The sequence below is a fragment of the Anoplophora glabripennis genome, unplaced genomic scaffold, assembly GCF_000390285.2.
Source record: "Anoplophora glabripennis isolate ALB-LARVAE unplaced genomic scaffold, Agla_2.0 scaffold29, whole genome shotgun sequence".
NCBI classification, from domain to species: Eukaryota; Metazoa; Arthropoda; class Insecta; order Coleoptera; family Cerambycidae; genus Anoplophora; species Anoplophora glabripennis.
Window position 1 is genome coordinate 441,498 of NW_019416257.1, and position 15,499 is coordinate 456,996.

General features: G+C 32.5%; 3 protein-coding genes across 3 annotated transcripts; 2 read left to right on the forward strand and 1 right to left on the reverse strand.

Annotated features, from left to right (window-relative positions):
• Positions 1 to 446: 446 nt before the first annotated feature.
• LOC108908537 (NADH dehydrogenase [ubiquinone] 1 beta subcomplex subunit 7) lies at positions 447 to 1,128 on the forward strand. Its single transcript, XM_018712601.1, has 3 exons — positions 447 to 661; positions 734 to 902; positions 955 to 1,128. Exons 1-3 carry the CDS (start codon positions 529 to 531, stop codon positions 1,037 to 1,039), a joined length of 387 nt encoding a protein of 128 aa, XP_018568117.1. The 5' UTR covers positions 447 to 528; the 3' UTR covers positions 1,040 to 1,128.
• A 1,697-nt stretch (positions 1,129 to 2,825) lies between these two features.
• LOC108908754 (phospholipase A-2-activating protein) lies at positions 2,826 to 15,495 on the reverse strand. The gene is made up of 12 exons (XM_018712885.1): positions 15,289 to 15,495; positions 15,038 to 15,234; positions 14,752 to 14,988; positions 14,555 to 14,699; positions 14,315 to 14,482; positions 14,125 to 14,259; positions 13,885 to 14,074; positions 10,385 to 10,525; positions 10,181 to 10,334; positions 9,808 to 10,086; positions 3,264 to 3,535; positions 2,826 to 3,208 (listed from the first exon to the last, which is right to left on the reverse strand). The coding sequence occupies exons 1-12, from the start codon at positions 15,420 to 15,422 to the stop codon at positions 2,894 to 2,896; spliced, it is 2,367 nt and encodes a 788-aa protein (XP_018568401.1). The 5' UTR covers positions 15,423 to 15,495; the 3' UTR covers positions 2,826 to 2,893.
• On the forward strand, positions 5,557 to 6,794 carry LOC108908762. The gene is made up of 4 exons (XM_018712898.1): positions 5,557 to 5,936; positions 5,996 to 6,140; positions 6,196 to 6,288; positions 6,339 to 6,794. Exons 1-4 carry the CDS (start codon positions 5,688 to 5,690, stop codon positions 6,416 to 6,418), a joined length of 567 nt encoding a protein of 188 aa, XP_018568414.1. The 5' UTR covers positions 5,557 to 5,687; the 3' UTR covers positions 6,419 to 6,794.
• Positions 15,496 to 15,499: the final 4 nt, after the last annotated feature.

Consider the following 15,499-nt stretch of genomic DNA (forward strand, 5'->3'; position numbering starts at 1 on the left):
TTTTTTATAGAGGACTGTTTCTTTCGAGGACTTTTGCAATAAAATAGCTGAAAAAATCTTGAAATTTCAATTTTGATATTCTATCTTGGTAAAGTGGTATTTAAATAGTGATTTTGTTTATTGGCTTGACCTACTTGTTCATAACTCCAAAATCTTGTACATAGCCATATTGACAGGTGTTACACGATAGAAGCAGACTTTATCATTTCCACACTGAATATCAGCCTTAGCAGAGACCCGATTCTTGAATTAAGAGAATTATTTACCTTTTACCAAGTTATCCTGTAAACTTTTAAGCTCTGCGTCATTTTCTTATAGCTATATATTTTTAATTCGAAAATCGGGTAAGAGAAACCTATTGCAATTTACGAAGATTTGGTGTACTGGAACTACTACTAGTAGCGGCTTGTTTTCCTATCTGTCCCTATAAACTCATTGATCTAAAACTGTCAAAAGCCAAAATTATATAACAACCCTAACCTCTAAAGTAATCAAATTTATGAAAAACTATCAGTTTTTATCAAAATAATGGGAAATGGACTCGGACACATGCCCCAAAATGGGTTCGATTTATATTTTCATCCAGAGATAACACCAGATCCTAACGAAGAACCTACGTTTGACCCAAATCTTGGCTTCCCCAAAGGCAGGAAGGAGAGAGGTACGATTATATTTGAACATATTTTTTATTTTGAATTTTCCTGTTTCTGTAACAATTAAAAATTCTTCTTAGTAATGATTGCCACCGATGAACAAATGAGATCAGCGAAGTTACCATTAAAAGATCGAGATTACTGTGCTCATTTGTTGCTAAAATTTAGAGGTTGTAGGAGAGAACACTGGCCATGGGCTGTGAAATGTGAGCATGAAAAACATGAGTATCTTAACTGTAAATATGATGAGTAAGTGAATTACTTTACTCTCAGTTTTATTTGTATTAATAAGTTGTTTCAGTTTTATTTTGAGGATGAAGGAATACGAACGTGAAAGACGTTTAAGAGTTAAATCCCAAAATGAGTTGCGAGCTGAAGAAGCATAATTTATAGTGTTATGTGCTATAGAATAAATTAACATTGTAGAAGTGATGTAAATAATGATTTTTTTTTCTTAAAGTGGTTTAGTATTTTGGTTTAATTTTTATGTTAAAAAATCAAGAGGTATTGTATTATTAGGCCTTCCTATATAAAGCGGTGCCACTTCCAACACTTTTAGAGGGAGTCTCGTATTTCTGGAAGATGTATATAAAAAGTAGTTAAAGTGTCTCGGCCTCGTTTTTTGAGAGAAATTGAAAGGTGGAACCCACATCCAGATATTTTGATTTGTAGAAAACAATTTCTATGCAGTATTTTGTATAAAATTCAATGACACACAAGATATATAATTCCAGTTTTTCAGTTAACGGATCACTATCAAGTTTTCAGGATCAAGATATTTTGGATTTTCGAACCAAAAATTTTGATCATCTAAAAATTTAATAAAAAAATGGCAATATTCTCAAATTTTTGTGCATACGTAAGTGATGGCTTGTGAAAATTAAATTTAATATTTTGATGATGAAGCATGGGTCCCATTCAATTTTTTTGGAGATGCTTTCTTCAAACCACAGAGAAAAAATGAAAATTTTCAACGGAAATTTCCAAAATAAAAAATTAAACTATTCATGGGTGATCCTGAGGTATTTGGAAGAGACTGCACAAATATTTACAAACATTTTTAATGGCAAACATAGTGGCTGAAACCTTTTATATCCTAGATTTACACAAAAGTTAAATTTTGCCAAATTTTAGAAAAAAATACATTTGATTTTTTCAGAAAGTGAACTTTTTTACTCACCTTGTATAATTTTTTAATTTTACAAACATGTTTAAAAAAAAGTAGAGATGTGAAAAGTGGTCTTTTCAAGATTGAAAAGTTATATGCGCATGCGCCGAATTATTTGTTGCATTCATAATTCCCGCAAAAAATTTTTGAGGTTGGTACATGTAAAATTAAAGATATTTAACCATTTTCTTATAATTTTGTTGGTAATTGTTGTTTAACTGACATTTTAAAAATATAACCTCTTATATTTTATTATTTTTGGCAAATTTAATGATTAGTAAATAGTAATCAGTTGATTCTTAATTTAATATTTAATACAATAATAACAGTTTATAAATGAAGTATGACGCCAAAATCAACAGTTTGGTTATATTTTTCTGAATTGAGTAAAAATCACTTGTAAATGCAACTTCTGCTCAAAAACAATTTTTAAGAATTCCAGTGGGATGGAAAAACATTTAAATAAGTGTATTGGCTGTCCGGGGAAAATTAGAAACCACTTAAGGTAGGTAATAAGTAAAACATATCGACATATTCATTAGGATAAAAGTAATATTTTGCTTTGTGTACCCTAAAGCAGTGACCAGTGTGCCTTACTAGATTCAAGGTCAAGTGCTTTTCCCAACATGTCTGGAAATTTCATCGACATGTCCATAACACACTTTTCCAAAGTGCCCATATCTAAAAAAAAGTGAAATAAAAGTTCAAATTATGAGAGTTCTGTTTTTCCAATTTTTCTGCGATGACCACCAATTTTTTCAGAAATTTGAATCACTTTTTTTAAATAAAAGTGAATATAGTAGCTACGGCATTTTATATTCTAGATTTACACAATAAGTTTAATTTTTTCACTTTTACAATTTTTTAATTTTTCTAAAAAAAGTTTATTTGCTATAACCAATTTTTCCAGAAATTTAACTTCAAATCCAAGCATTGAATTTTTTTAACACACCATAACTTTTCAGTTATTTTCAGTATTTTATTTAAATGAAAAAATGTTATATTAATATGATTTTATTACAGCATGAACGTAAACAAAACAAAAAATTAATAATTAATATTAACCTATCGGTTACAGTATATTTAGCAATTCTTTTACGCAGTTATTCCTTTTATTTTCCAAATCGTTCTGACCGGAAAACGTATGCAACTGCAGCGTAGTGAGAAAATTTGAATTTTCATTGATCTTAGCACATATCTCCGACTTGTGAGAATTCGCAGACTTTATTAATGTCCCTATGGCAACGTACATCCTAAACTGCGATTCCGTATCGGACAATTTCGTTAAAATGTCGGGAAGGACTTGAGCGAGTATCGTCAAACCCAACTCGTCGGTCCGTTTGATCGTCATAACGGTCAAATTTAACAGAGTGGTTGACAAGGCGATCTGAAATAAATATGAAGTTATACGATTACATAACGTTCACTAACTGATTCTATACCTGGCAGTTTTTATTTAGTTGTCCTAAAGACGTCATGTTTTCCAAAATATCAAATCGATTATTGTAAACTAAGCTTTCCCCTGGTTCGTGTAAACATAAATTGCTGATAGTTCTAAGAGACACAATCAGGTTATTCACTACTTTACAGGTATCCCCGATGTAACCTTTAAGTTTGTCCATGATGATGCCGTTGTTCATCGAAGATATTACCTCGTTGTTAGTTTCATGGCGTACTGCCAGTCGTATGATATCGAGAACTGGGAATACTATATCTGAAAAAAAAATTCGTTATCAAAAATTTTATGCCATTTTGAAAAGTGGATGACTATGAAGAATCTTCCACGTAACAGATGTTGTTACAGAATTAATTATAATCCAAACTTGAAATTTAAATTCAGGTGTTTGAAAAAAGATCCTATTTGAGGTACAAAACACTTCTTTTTGGAAAAAATTCACATTTCTGAAAACGTTTAACAGAGAGTACTTAAACTTGAGCTCATGATCTATCTAATTAAAGAGAAAAATCCACTAAATCTGGATATAAATCCGTCTACCAGTGGCGAAGATACCAGAAGTCATTTTCATTAAGAACATTCAAATTCAATCATTGAATTCCTATTTTCTTTTTAAATCCCAAGATTCTTTTTAATTAGTAGTTTTAGTCATTTGTTGGAATGTTTGGTAATGGTAGTAAAATGTTTAATATCACATAGCAACATTAGACTTTTCGCATGAAGTCGTATGTTGGTAGTAAAATATCACATGACAACTAAGACCAAAAGAGATAGAAATAGTAACTACAAGTCAGATATTCAGTCGCGAAAAAAAGCCTTTTGTATATTTAACCTTTACTGTCCATGAAAATCTAGATGACCTTTACCTTTCTTTAATTAACTCTAAAATCCTGATTCGATACGTCTAATAGTTAATTAACAATTAACGTTATATAAAAAAAGTTATCTTGGGAACAAAGAGGCGTAGATGATTTCTCCTTTTTTTTAAATTAAAGCAAAAACAAGCTCTATTTAATATAAAAAGAGCAAATTCCCGAGCGGCTTTTGCCTAATTCTAATTTCACTGTATTAAATTTGTTATTTTAAATCGAGTATCTTTTTGATTTTTCCTGTACTCTCTAATTTTCAAGTAATATTCACAATATAAATTTCTATATCTAGTCTAGATATAGTGGCGCCCTTAATAATATTCAGTGTTTCAACTTAACCCAATACAATTTTGGCCAATTGGCCAATTCAACGTAAAAGTGTTGCACCTAAAGAAGTTGGCGCCCAACGTGGGGCGTTTTCAGTGTAATATAAGAGTGTTCTTGGTGTTTTAAGAGTTGATCGGAGTGTACTCTCGGCAAGAATGTGATAAGGATGGAAACGTGAATGGGATTAAGGAGAAAATGATGGTATTTGAGAATAAAATTAACATGTAAAGAAATTAACTAAAATTTCGTTACAACCTTGGAACAATTGGTTTTCAACTTTTTGAAATTCATGTTATAGGTTATGGGAAAACACTTTTTTGCATTAGTATAATATCTTTGCAATGAGGCCATGAATTAGTTTGCTAAAAATTAAATAATAATCATCAAGGAAGGATTTGTTGAGCGTTGAACGTTTGAAACACTGAAAATTAAATAACGTGATGTACTTATTTCAATGAAACTCTTAATTGGAAATTGTATTATACTAGCAGTTCAATAATTTTTTTATTTAAGAATACGAAAGTAATCCTGAAAAAAAAAACAATTAATTTATAATACGCATAGGTAAAATTGTGCCTTTATTTTGTGTCGCACTGTTTTCGTTTCACAAAAATGCATTTTGCACCGTACCCAGTGAGCCCAATTATAGAAATATTTTTATATAAAACAAGATTTTAACTTTGACAATGGTTATTTATATTTAAAATGTGTGCTTAAGTTTTTAAAGATAGACAAGTTTTTTTAATATATTTTTTTAACATTCTTAGGGCCGCTTGTTCATTTCTCAGTTTAAACTACGTTCAGCTGAACTCCAGTTAACTGTGAACTACCGTTCAAAAAAGCTTGCTTTGCACAAGTACAGTTCAACACCGGGTCAGTTGAACTTAGAAATGTTATATATTTATGAAGTTGCTACTACTGCAAGCATGCGCAATTTGCATATTTTTTGACATTTAGTGTCATTGGTCGCATCACGTTGACGTTAGTTACTATTTATGTTGTCATGTGTTAGTAGAAAAAGTTAAACTAAGGATAGGTTAAAGCTATTGTATCAGATTATTTAATAATTTGGAAGTGCAATAAAGTAAGTAAATAAAAAAATAGGTAAACAGATAACTTGTATGTTTTGGTACTTTTTAGTGTGGTGTTGGTTTCCCATATATTGTTAGATACCAATAAACACTTCATTCTTGGTAGTTCAAAAGAACTGAAAAATGGCAAGTAATAACAACAAACGTTCAAATAATTTTAGCAAAAATGAGGAAAGAATATTATTAGATATTGTATACAAGCACAAGGAAATAATAGAATGTAAGAAAACAGATACGGTAATGAACCGAAAAAAAGTAGAAATATGGGTAGGCATTACAAAAGAATTTAATGCTGTATCTGGAGAAACATTTAGGGATGCAAAGACATTAAAAAACAAATATGAGAATTTGAAGAAACGCACAAAACATAAGGTACGTGATACCCATCTAAATAAATATTTTTTAAATCTTATTAATCATTAAAAATGTAGGCAGCTGAAGAAAGACAAGCACTCTTGCGTACTGGTGGGGGGCCTTACATTGAAAGTAAAATGGATTCAACAGAAACAAAAATTTTAGATTTACTTGGTGTCCGAGCTAAAGGAATGCAAAGTGAATTTGGAGATGATACTATAAGTTTGTAGATTTAATCATATATAATATTTACCATTAATTAATATTACTTTTGAAGGTTTTCCCATTCCCCAAGAAACAGTGTCAGCGAGAGATATCAGTGCTACTGGTGACGATACTTCAACAGTGATCTTACTGGAAACGGAGCAAGGTATAGTTATAATAGCAGTAATGATAAGTATAAAAAACATGCTTTTGTAGATATTCCTGAAACTTTTACAATAGATGGTCCCTCCACATCAAGTGAAAATAATCGTGAAGATGGCAAGTTATATTCCTGAAATAATGATAGATTAAATACCTACTTAATAATTTTATTTGCAGTTAATGAAACGAATGAGAATAATTGGGCCAAATATACACCAGATATGCTAAGCCAACCGAAATCTAAACCCCTACAAATACATAATACACCAAAAAAAAACACATTAGGGGTTAAACTTGAGAAGTGGGCAGCTTCAAAATCAGATTTTGAAAATTTGAAAATGAGGTGTTGTCAGGAAGAGCATGATTTAAAAATGCAACACCTACGGGAAATACATGCTAAACAGATGGAGGTTTTAAGTATAGAAAGTGAACAGCGTATGGTTAGAGAGAAAGAAAAGCACGACATAGAAATAGAAATATTAAAAAATAAATTACAGTATAATTAAAATTATCTCATTACAGTTGGCTTTTATTTCTAAATTAAATGTATAAAACTATATGTGTGTATATGTGTATATATGTATATGTGTTATATATGTATATAGTTATATGTGTCAGTGTATGTACAAAATAATTATGTCAATATATGTCTGAATTTTTCTTAAGTTTATTAACTGAGTGTACCACACACGATGATATATGATATTATTGTATGTTAATATTGTATAAAATATTGTACTGTATTATTGTTCTCGAAACAAGTTATTACTTATCGAGTATATGTTTTATTACTTATTTATGCTTATTCTTAGTATTAAGATTAGATTCTAAAATTGATTATTGTATATTGTTGGAAAGGATGTAGCATGGGTAAATAAACATTATTATTATTATTATTATTATTATTATTATTATTATTATTATATCCAAATTATAATAAATATACAAATATCTACAATAATGTTTGGAAATAATCAACTATTTTATTTCGTTTATTGTTCTGTCCAGCAATTCTATCATTTTGATTTTCCTCTTCGTTGTCCAAATGTACTTCCATTTCAATAGCCCCATCCGTGTCAAAGAGAGGTTCATTCTGCTCAATAGCTATGTTGTGTAGAACAGCTGTAGCAACAACAATAGCCTCAACTTTTCGATAGTCTAGTCTAATACCAGATGAAAGAATAGGAAACCTTCTCTTCCAAACTCCAAATGTCCTTTCCACTGTATTTCTGGTCCGTATCAAGGATTCATTGAATAATTGTTCGGCACGTGTTACTGAATTATTCAGTGGTGTAATTAAATAATTTCTTATTCCATATCCACTGTCTCCAATTAACACATTATCACCGAATTCACCAATTTCAAATCTAGTACGTAGATTCGAATTTTGGAAGATCGTACTGTCGTGTGCAGAACCAGGCCATCTGCACACAATATTCCGAATTTTTAAACTCGCATCACACACAGCTTGTACATTATATGAAAAGAAACCTTTTCGGCAACGGAATACTTCGGGCTCTTCTACATTAGGTGCTTGTATTTTTATATGTGTACCATCAATTGCTCCTATACATTTTGGAAAGCGAGCTTTCCATGACAAAACCTTGTCTAATGGCACTAATTTCTTCTAGACTTGATGGCATTTAGATAAAATTCAAATGTTTAGCGGCAATGGCTCGTGTAACTTTATTCACTACTCTACTAACAGTACTCTCATGAATACCATGACAATCTCCAGAAACTTTTAAAAAACAACCAGCTGCCAAGAATCTTAATGTCACTAAAACCATATCTGCTGCAGATAAACTGTGAGTTCTAAAAAAAGATAACATATTACATAACATTCAAAATGAAATGTATGGCACCTACCGAGACGTTCGATTGGATATCTCTTCTGATATTTCATTGATTAAAAACCTAACAGTATTTTTCGTTAATCTATATCGTTCTCGGAATTCACCTTCTGTCCACATATTAAAATTATTTATTTTCTCTCTATAAATTCTTTGTGCTCTTCGGTTTTCATTATGGTTTTCATACAAATCAATTAATTCCAAAAAATCTTCGTCATCGGTTATATTTTCATAATTTCTTGCCATTTTCAAAACAAATTGCAACAAATAAATACGTAACTTGACAATAACAGCTAGGTAGCAGTCACAATTTTTAAGGTTAGCTTTTGTTTGACTGGCTCTTGAACTGCGGCTAACAGTGGTTTACGTTGACGGGAGGTTAACGGTAGTTCAAATGCTGAACAACTCATGTACAAGCGGATCAGATATGTTGAACGAAGTTCAGCGTTGAACGAGGTTTAAACTGGCAATGAACAAGTGGCCCTTAAGGGGGGGAAACCACATTAGGAGATTCAAAAAAATCGTTACTATAACTATTCAAGATACGTTGCCAAAATTTCAAAACAAAATGCCTATTCATTTTGCTTTTATGAACCTAAAACCGAACGCCCATCGGGTCAGTGCTCGGGCGCACAGCAGGTAGGGCAGAGCGCTTGTTCAGGTAGTCTGGTCACTTATTAAGCAAGAAAAGAACAGAATCAAGCTCAAAATGATGCCTATGAGGAAAAAGGGCTGTTATATCGTGCTGAAATTGCTGACTGATTGGAAAATACTATAACTTTCTCAAATTTCTGATTTTCGGAAATCTTCAAAAGCGTTTTTCTCGAAATTATATATTTTTTTATTCATGGGAATTCTAGCTCAAAAATTTTTATTCAAAATAAGTGAAAAAAAAGGTGAAAATCGATAAATTTTTTGCAAACACGTGTCAAAACTTCAATTTTCACAATTTTTGCCAGCAATGCAAGGTTCGTATTCTTAGAAAACATGTTAATAATGCAGGAAAACAACCATTTTGCTTTCAGATCAACTTGGACAACGACCTTCGGTGGACAACAGCCCATACTTGGGCATTTTCAACACAAATGACTAAAAAATTTGTAAATGTAAATCAAAATATTGATAAAATAAAAGTCAGTCAAAGTTTGATCAAACTCTAATCGGTTTGTCCCACTCAAAAAAAAAATTATGAGAAACACCTGAAAATAAGCCTTAATGTGGTTTCCTCCCTTAAATACAATTCACAAAAATTATTTTCATGTATATTTTTCCAAATTGTCACCAAATTTTTCTAAACTAAAAATTTTTAATAATTTACCTATTGACTTTAAAGAAAGTAAAAACCTTTATCAATTAAAAAAAATACAAACATATTTTTAGTAAACAAATGGTTATATTCCTTGTGTGCGTTTTTTGCATTATGAATTATATTTGTTATTGAATATTTTGTATATTCATTCTTACTCTTGTTATGCAATTTATAATTGACTCAAAACAAAATAAACAAACTTGAATCAAACATCTTAAGATATTTTAGGCCTTTATCTCCTTGAAACCTCAACACCCTGTATCTCAAAAATGAAGCATTAAAACTATACACGGGAACTAAAATTTTATGTTTGGCCAACTAATTCTCAAACACTCTGTATATTTGTCAGTTATTAACTTACCATCTCGCCAATCCAACAACTTAAATAAAACATCGAAAACATTCGGATCACTCGGAGGCCCAACGCACAGTTTTATTAATTCCTCCAGGTCTTTTTCGTCCACGGATTCGTTTCCATCTCCACTATTTGCGTTGAATTCTCTAAGTTTATTTAAAATGACATTGGGATCACCCATATCGAAGGAACGGTACGCCGTCAAGGGAAAGAAGTTGCTACTCGAGGTTTTCTTGACTGGCAACTGCTTATTTGTGCCCCTGGATGTCGAGTAACTACTGCCACCTAAAATCAAATGGTTCGAGATGCATAAAAAAAAAGCGAGGGCCTAGCAAACAGTTTTACAATTGCACGAGTTAACATGATTTGCAGCTCTTACCGGTAAATGGGTCCAAGTTCATCCCCAGCTCCGTCTGATTTCCAGAATTGGACCCAGGCGTGTACCGTGACCCTCCCGTGAAAGGATCTTGGTATTCGTTGCTTACAGGAGGCACATACTGTTCTTTGCTATTTTTTAAAATGAAATCAACCACCTAAAACAACTTCCATCAACTCTAGTTCAACAAAATATCATTTTTCGTACCTGTTCTAAATATTCGGCAGGTAAGAAATTCTTTGAAAGGAATTTATGAGCGGCTTGGTAGGGATCATCGCCTCTGTTGTAAGGCAATTTCAGTGGTGGCTTTCCGTCTTCTACGTCGACGGAAAATACAAAATCGTAAGCCTAGAACAGAGTGCTAATTTAATGGCTGCTGTACATTTGTCCTCCACCATCTTTGACATAGCTAACGGATGTTGTTTTACAAGTGTATTACACAGAAGTTTTGTGAAATTAAATGTTTTAGTTTTGGCAATGTCAAGTGATAATATAAAAATGTATTGTCGAAAATAATTCATTTTTTTGCCAAAAAATAGTTCAGTAATTGAAAATATGTAAGAATTAGGAAAAATTCCGTAGAATTCAATAAACTACTTTACCCCACCTGAATTTTTGGGTTTCATTTGCAAAATTGCGTCCAAAGTTCGCAAAAATCAGTTTTTTCATTTATAAAAAAAACTAAACATTTTAGAAAAAAATGTTTCAAACGAAAGTTGTAGGAATTTTTAATACAGATCGAATAAGCCCAAACTGGTTTTGATCGATAAATAAATTAATTAGTTATTGCAAATCGCAATTTTTTCAAATAGGTGTATCTCTTTCAAAAATAAATATTTTTTTATGAAACTTGGTGAAAATATAGCCCTTGGTGAGCAAAATAAAATAATGTTTTCAAAATTGAAAAATATTTTATAGTTTTTGCAAAAATCGAGTTTTTCGTAAAAAAGCGTTTTTGTAAAATCCCCATAATTCATAGGCCGCCACATCTTTAGGAATGGGGTTGGACTTAAAATTTTCTTTAATAATTACACTATTATGTGCAAATATTGTTTCAGTTTATGGGGCCGCCTAGCTGGGTGTCTTGGCTGGTGGATTTCGATCTGCCGAGTTAAGCATCACGGACGCAGGCTGGAACTTGGATGGGTGACCTAAGGTAAGCTCAGGGTCGCGGTTGTGGCAACCTACCAGAGGCCTGGGTCACTCAACACCTTCCGCCTGCGTGTGGTCCCCGATAAAAATGGTAATGAGAATAAAGCAATAAATCTCTGTAACTCAAGACCATGCTATCATACATAAAAATTGTATGAGACTTTGTCACCAAGCCACCCATGTAGTAATAGGATGGTTTGAAGAAAGTACTCGAGTAAGGAAGGAGGTTGTACAAGGGCCCTAATGAGGCCTAAGTGCCGTGGTTGAAAAGCAATCCTGCCACCCTCCGACACATACATACATTGCTTGAGTCTCAAATCGATTTCAAATATCGCAAAAAACGATAGAAAAATCATTTTTTTTTTTTAGGGGCCATAAAACTTTGATTATTTTTTTGATTTCAATTCCTATCAAAATGTCGATACTGCCATTCGAAAGTTGCCATTTTTTCACAATTTAAAAAAAAAAGTCTGTCCTACGACCAACAGGGGCCAAGAAACTTTTTTTTTTCGAAAAATCGCCAGGACCTCATTCATTAAGGGCGCATCAACGTGTCGAGGCGAGCAAGCAATATACAGGGCCCATAAATATGAAGTTTAATGAAAGAAAATGGTACCAATCGTTGCGGACTATTTTTTATATTGAAGTACAAGTATTCAACTATAACATGTGTAAATTTCAGCCCTTAATATTAATAAATGAAGTCGTGGCGATTTTTTGAAATAAAAAACAATTTTTCTCGGCACCTATTGGTTGTAGGACAAACTTTTTTTTAAAATCCGTGAGAAAATGTCAACTTTCGAATGGCATTATCGACATTTTGATAAGAATTGAAATCAAAAAGTTAATCAAAGTTTTATGGGTCCGAAAAAAAACAATTTTTAGATTGTTTTTTGCGATATTTGAAATCGATTTGGGGCTCGAGCAATATTTGCACATAATAGTGCAATTATTAAAGAAAATTTTAAACCCAACCCCGTTCCTAAAGATGTGGCGGCCTATGAATTATGGGGATTTTACAAAAATGCTTTTTTTTAAAAAAAACTCCATTTTTGCAAGAACTATAAAATATTTTTCAATTTTGAAAAAATCATTTTATTTTGCTTACCAAGAGCTATCCTTTCACCAAGTTTCATAAAAAAATATTTTTTTTATTGAAAGATTTTTAGCAGTTTTTATGCAATAACTAATTAATTTATTTATCGATCAAAACCGGTTTAGGCTTATTCGACCGGTATTAAAAATTCCTATAACTTGTTTGAAACATTTTTTTCTAAATTGTTTATTTTTTTTTATAAATGAAATAAACTGTTTTTTGCAAACTTTGGGTGCCAGTTTGGAAATGAAGCCCAAAAATTCAGGTGGGGTAAAGTAGTTCATTGAATTCTACGGAATGTTTACATTATTTACAATATAACGAGCATTGCAAATTAACTTCACTATCCAGGGTGTAACTTTAGGTGGGGGTCAGCCACTGTAATATTCATGTATTACAAATACATGAATTGTAGGCAATCTACAGCGCATGTGAAGGGAGATAGTGCGAGTTAACGGTAATGAAGTGAAAGGGGTCAGTTGTTCCGCATGTAAAGACAGACATTTAACTGTGAATTTGAATGTTTTTCATCGCTGGAAGCCAACAGGTTGCGGTGGTGCAGGTCTGTTGTCTAATTAGCGACCATTATTCAGAGGAAAGCGAGGACGAAGGTGGTATATTAAAGCCTGCTACAGACTAGGAGATTTGTATCAAGAGACAGTATCATGAGGCTTATGTCACCGTCTGGAGGACTGCTTCATATGGTTTCATGCTCTCAAAGAAGGTCTTGGTATCCTGCCGACGACGAGACATTTTCCCTTTTCCATTAACCACTTATTGCAGCAAATTTTTCACCTTTTCTTCTTAATTAAACAAACGTCAATAATAATAATGGTCAATATTTCTTTTCGTGGAGGAAGCATCTTGGTGCAGCAACTTTGTACTTGTTCATGATACATATCACAGTGTATGTATCGACCTGAGACAAGCCCCACGATATAGTGTCGCAATACTATCTCGATACAAATCTCCAGGTCTGTAGCAGGCTCAAGTGTCTGTAAGAACTGAGAGACCTGCAAGGTATAGTTAGCCATTTTATTTCACGGCCACTGTCGACGGTCAGAAGTAATATTTAAACAGAAAGATTATGCGAGCTTTGAAGCCAATTTGCTAATATTGTACGGGAACAAATTCAGGGAACTGATATAAAAATCAAGTGAGTAAATTTATTTTTGTGTATTTTGTTTATCATTCAACTCACCCACTCAACAAGAGTAACTCGCGGCAAGTGGTGTGAAATTGTGCATGTGGTGCGACTAAAACGCGCCATTATTGGAGGTTACACTAGCTTGTCCAGCAGCGGCGTATGAAAATTATAAAGTAAGGTTAAAAGTTTTTACGACCGAATTTGAAAAAATAAACTATTGATATGAGTTTCAAAGGATGCCGCTGTAAAAATATGAACCCCACTCAAAGTTACACCCTGTTTGAATTGGTTAAAATATCTAGAAATTATTACCTTTCCCTCGTAGACAGTTTTTCCACTATCGTCCTTATCCGTACCACCCATGACCTCGCCAACTTTTTCCCAATGACTGTTCTCACCATCGTCGACCCAAGTGTACGCTATCACTAATTTGCCTTCACGGATCATTTTCATTTGTCCACTCCGTTTGCCAGGATCATATAGCGCCTCCTTACCAGGTAAACTAAAAATATTGATTAACTTTCGAAAGCACTTTTTTTATGTACTTCTTACTCAGAAACTTTTACACCACCGATTTCTTGCAAATTTTGTCTCTTCAGAGCGTTAACTTCTTCATTGAACTTCGTCAAGGTCGCTTCGTCTGCCACCCTTTCCTCGTTTTGAGTAAATATTCTTATAACTCCATCACTAACAATAATTTTTATAAGAATGTTTTTAGATTTACAATTTTAAGAGATTTTACCTTGATCCCGTAACGATGTCGCCATTTGGTAAACACGCCACTGTCCATATCGACTGAGCCGGCAGTTCGATAGTTTGAGTATTAACACCGTTTTTCCAAAAACGTACCGTTCTATCTTCGTCTGATGTTACAAAAGCATTATCTCCGTGAGATTTACATCTGGCGATACTATAAAATAAGAAAAATTAAAAATATTTAACTTCCTATAAAAAAAATCATTTTAAACTATTAAAACATTACCTGTAAATATAATTTGTATGACCATAATATGTATTCGTATTCTCTCCTAAGTAAGACCAAACCTTTATCGAAGCATCATTTGCTACGCTTATAAAGTAATTTAATTCAGGAAAGTCTTCTAAACATCTTACTGCATCGGTATGACCTAAAAAATATCAACCTTCAGCCATATTTTTTTTAGAGAAAAATTATTTCACCTTTGAGTGTGCTTAATCTTTGGCCATTAGAAGCCCACACACCGATAGTTTTATCTGCAGAAGCCGTCACAACCCGACCATCACTTAACTGTTTAACATTCCAAACAGCTGCTTCGTGACCAGAAAATGTAACGATAGACTTAGTGGTAGAATTGCTTATAAGCCAATATCTTGCGGTCATGTCCCATGATGCACTAAAAAATGAATTCACCTCTCGACCCTTGGAAAGACTAGAAACTAAGAAAAATATATACTTATATCAAATAAGAATATTTTTTTTACTAACTTGTATTAGTATGTTCTCCTTTAAATGTATATGTAGGAAAAGGTTCTCCGGGTTTGTATACAAATATCACATTATCATAACCCCCAGTAATGACCAAGCCGTCAGGAAAATCTTTGTTTGCTTCCAAGTATAAAACACTGCCTACAAAGTTTTCATGATTCTTGTATGTCATTACCTCACAATATATATTTTGTAAGCTGAAATGAAATCATCTTGTTAAAGCTTTTTTGCTAGGGAAAAAAATTACTTACGGGTTATATTTCCAGTATTTAGCAGTTCTATCTCTTGAGCCACTAATGATATCATTATTTGACGAAACTGTTACGGATCTTATGTCCATCGAATGACCATAAAGACACGTACTTAACTTAAATTCTTTCGACATTTTTGGCTTTACTATTTATAAAATCACCGATCAACGCTCAACAATATATTCAATTTGGTGCTTAATCTAATAATGTC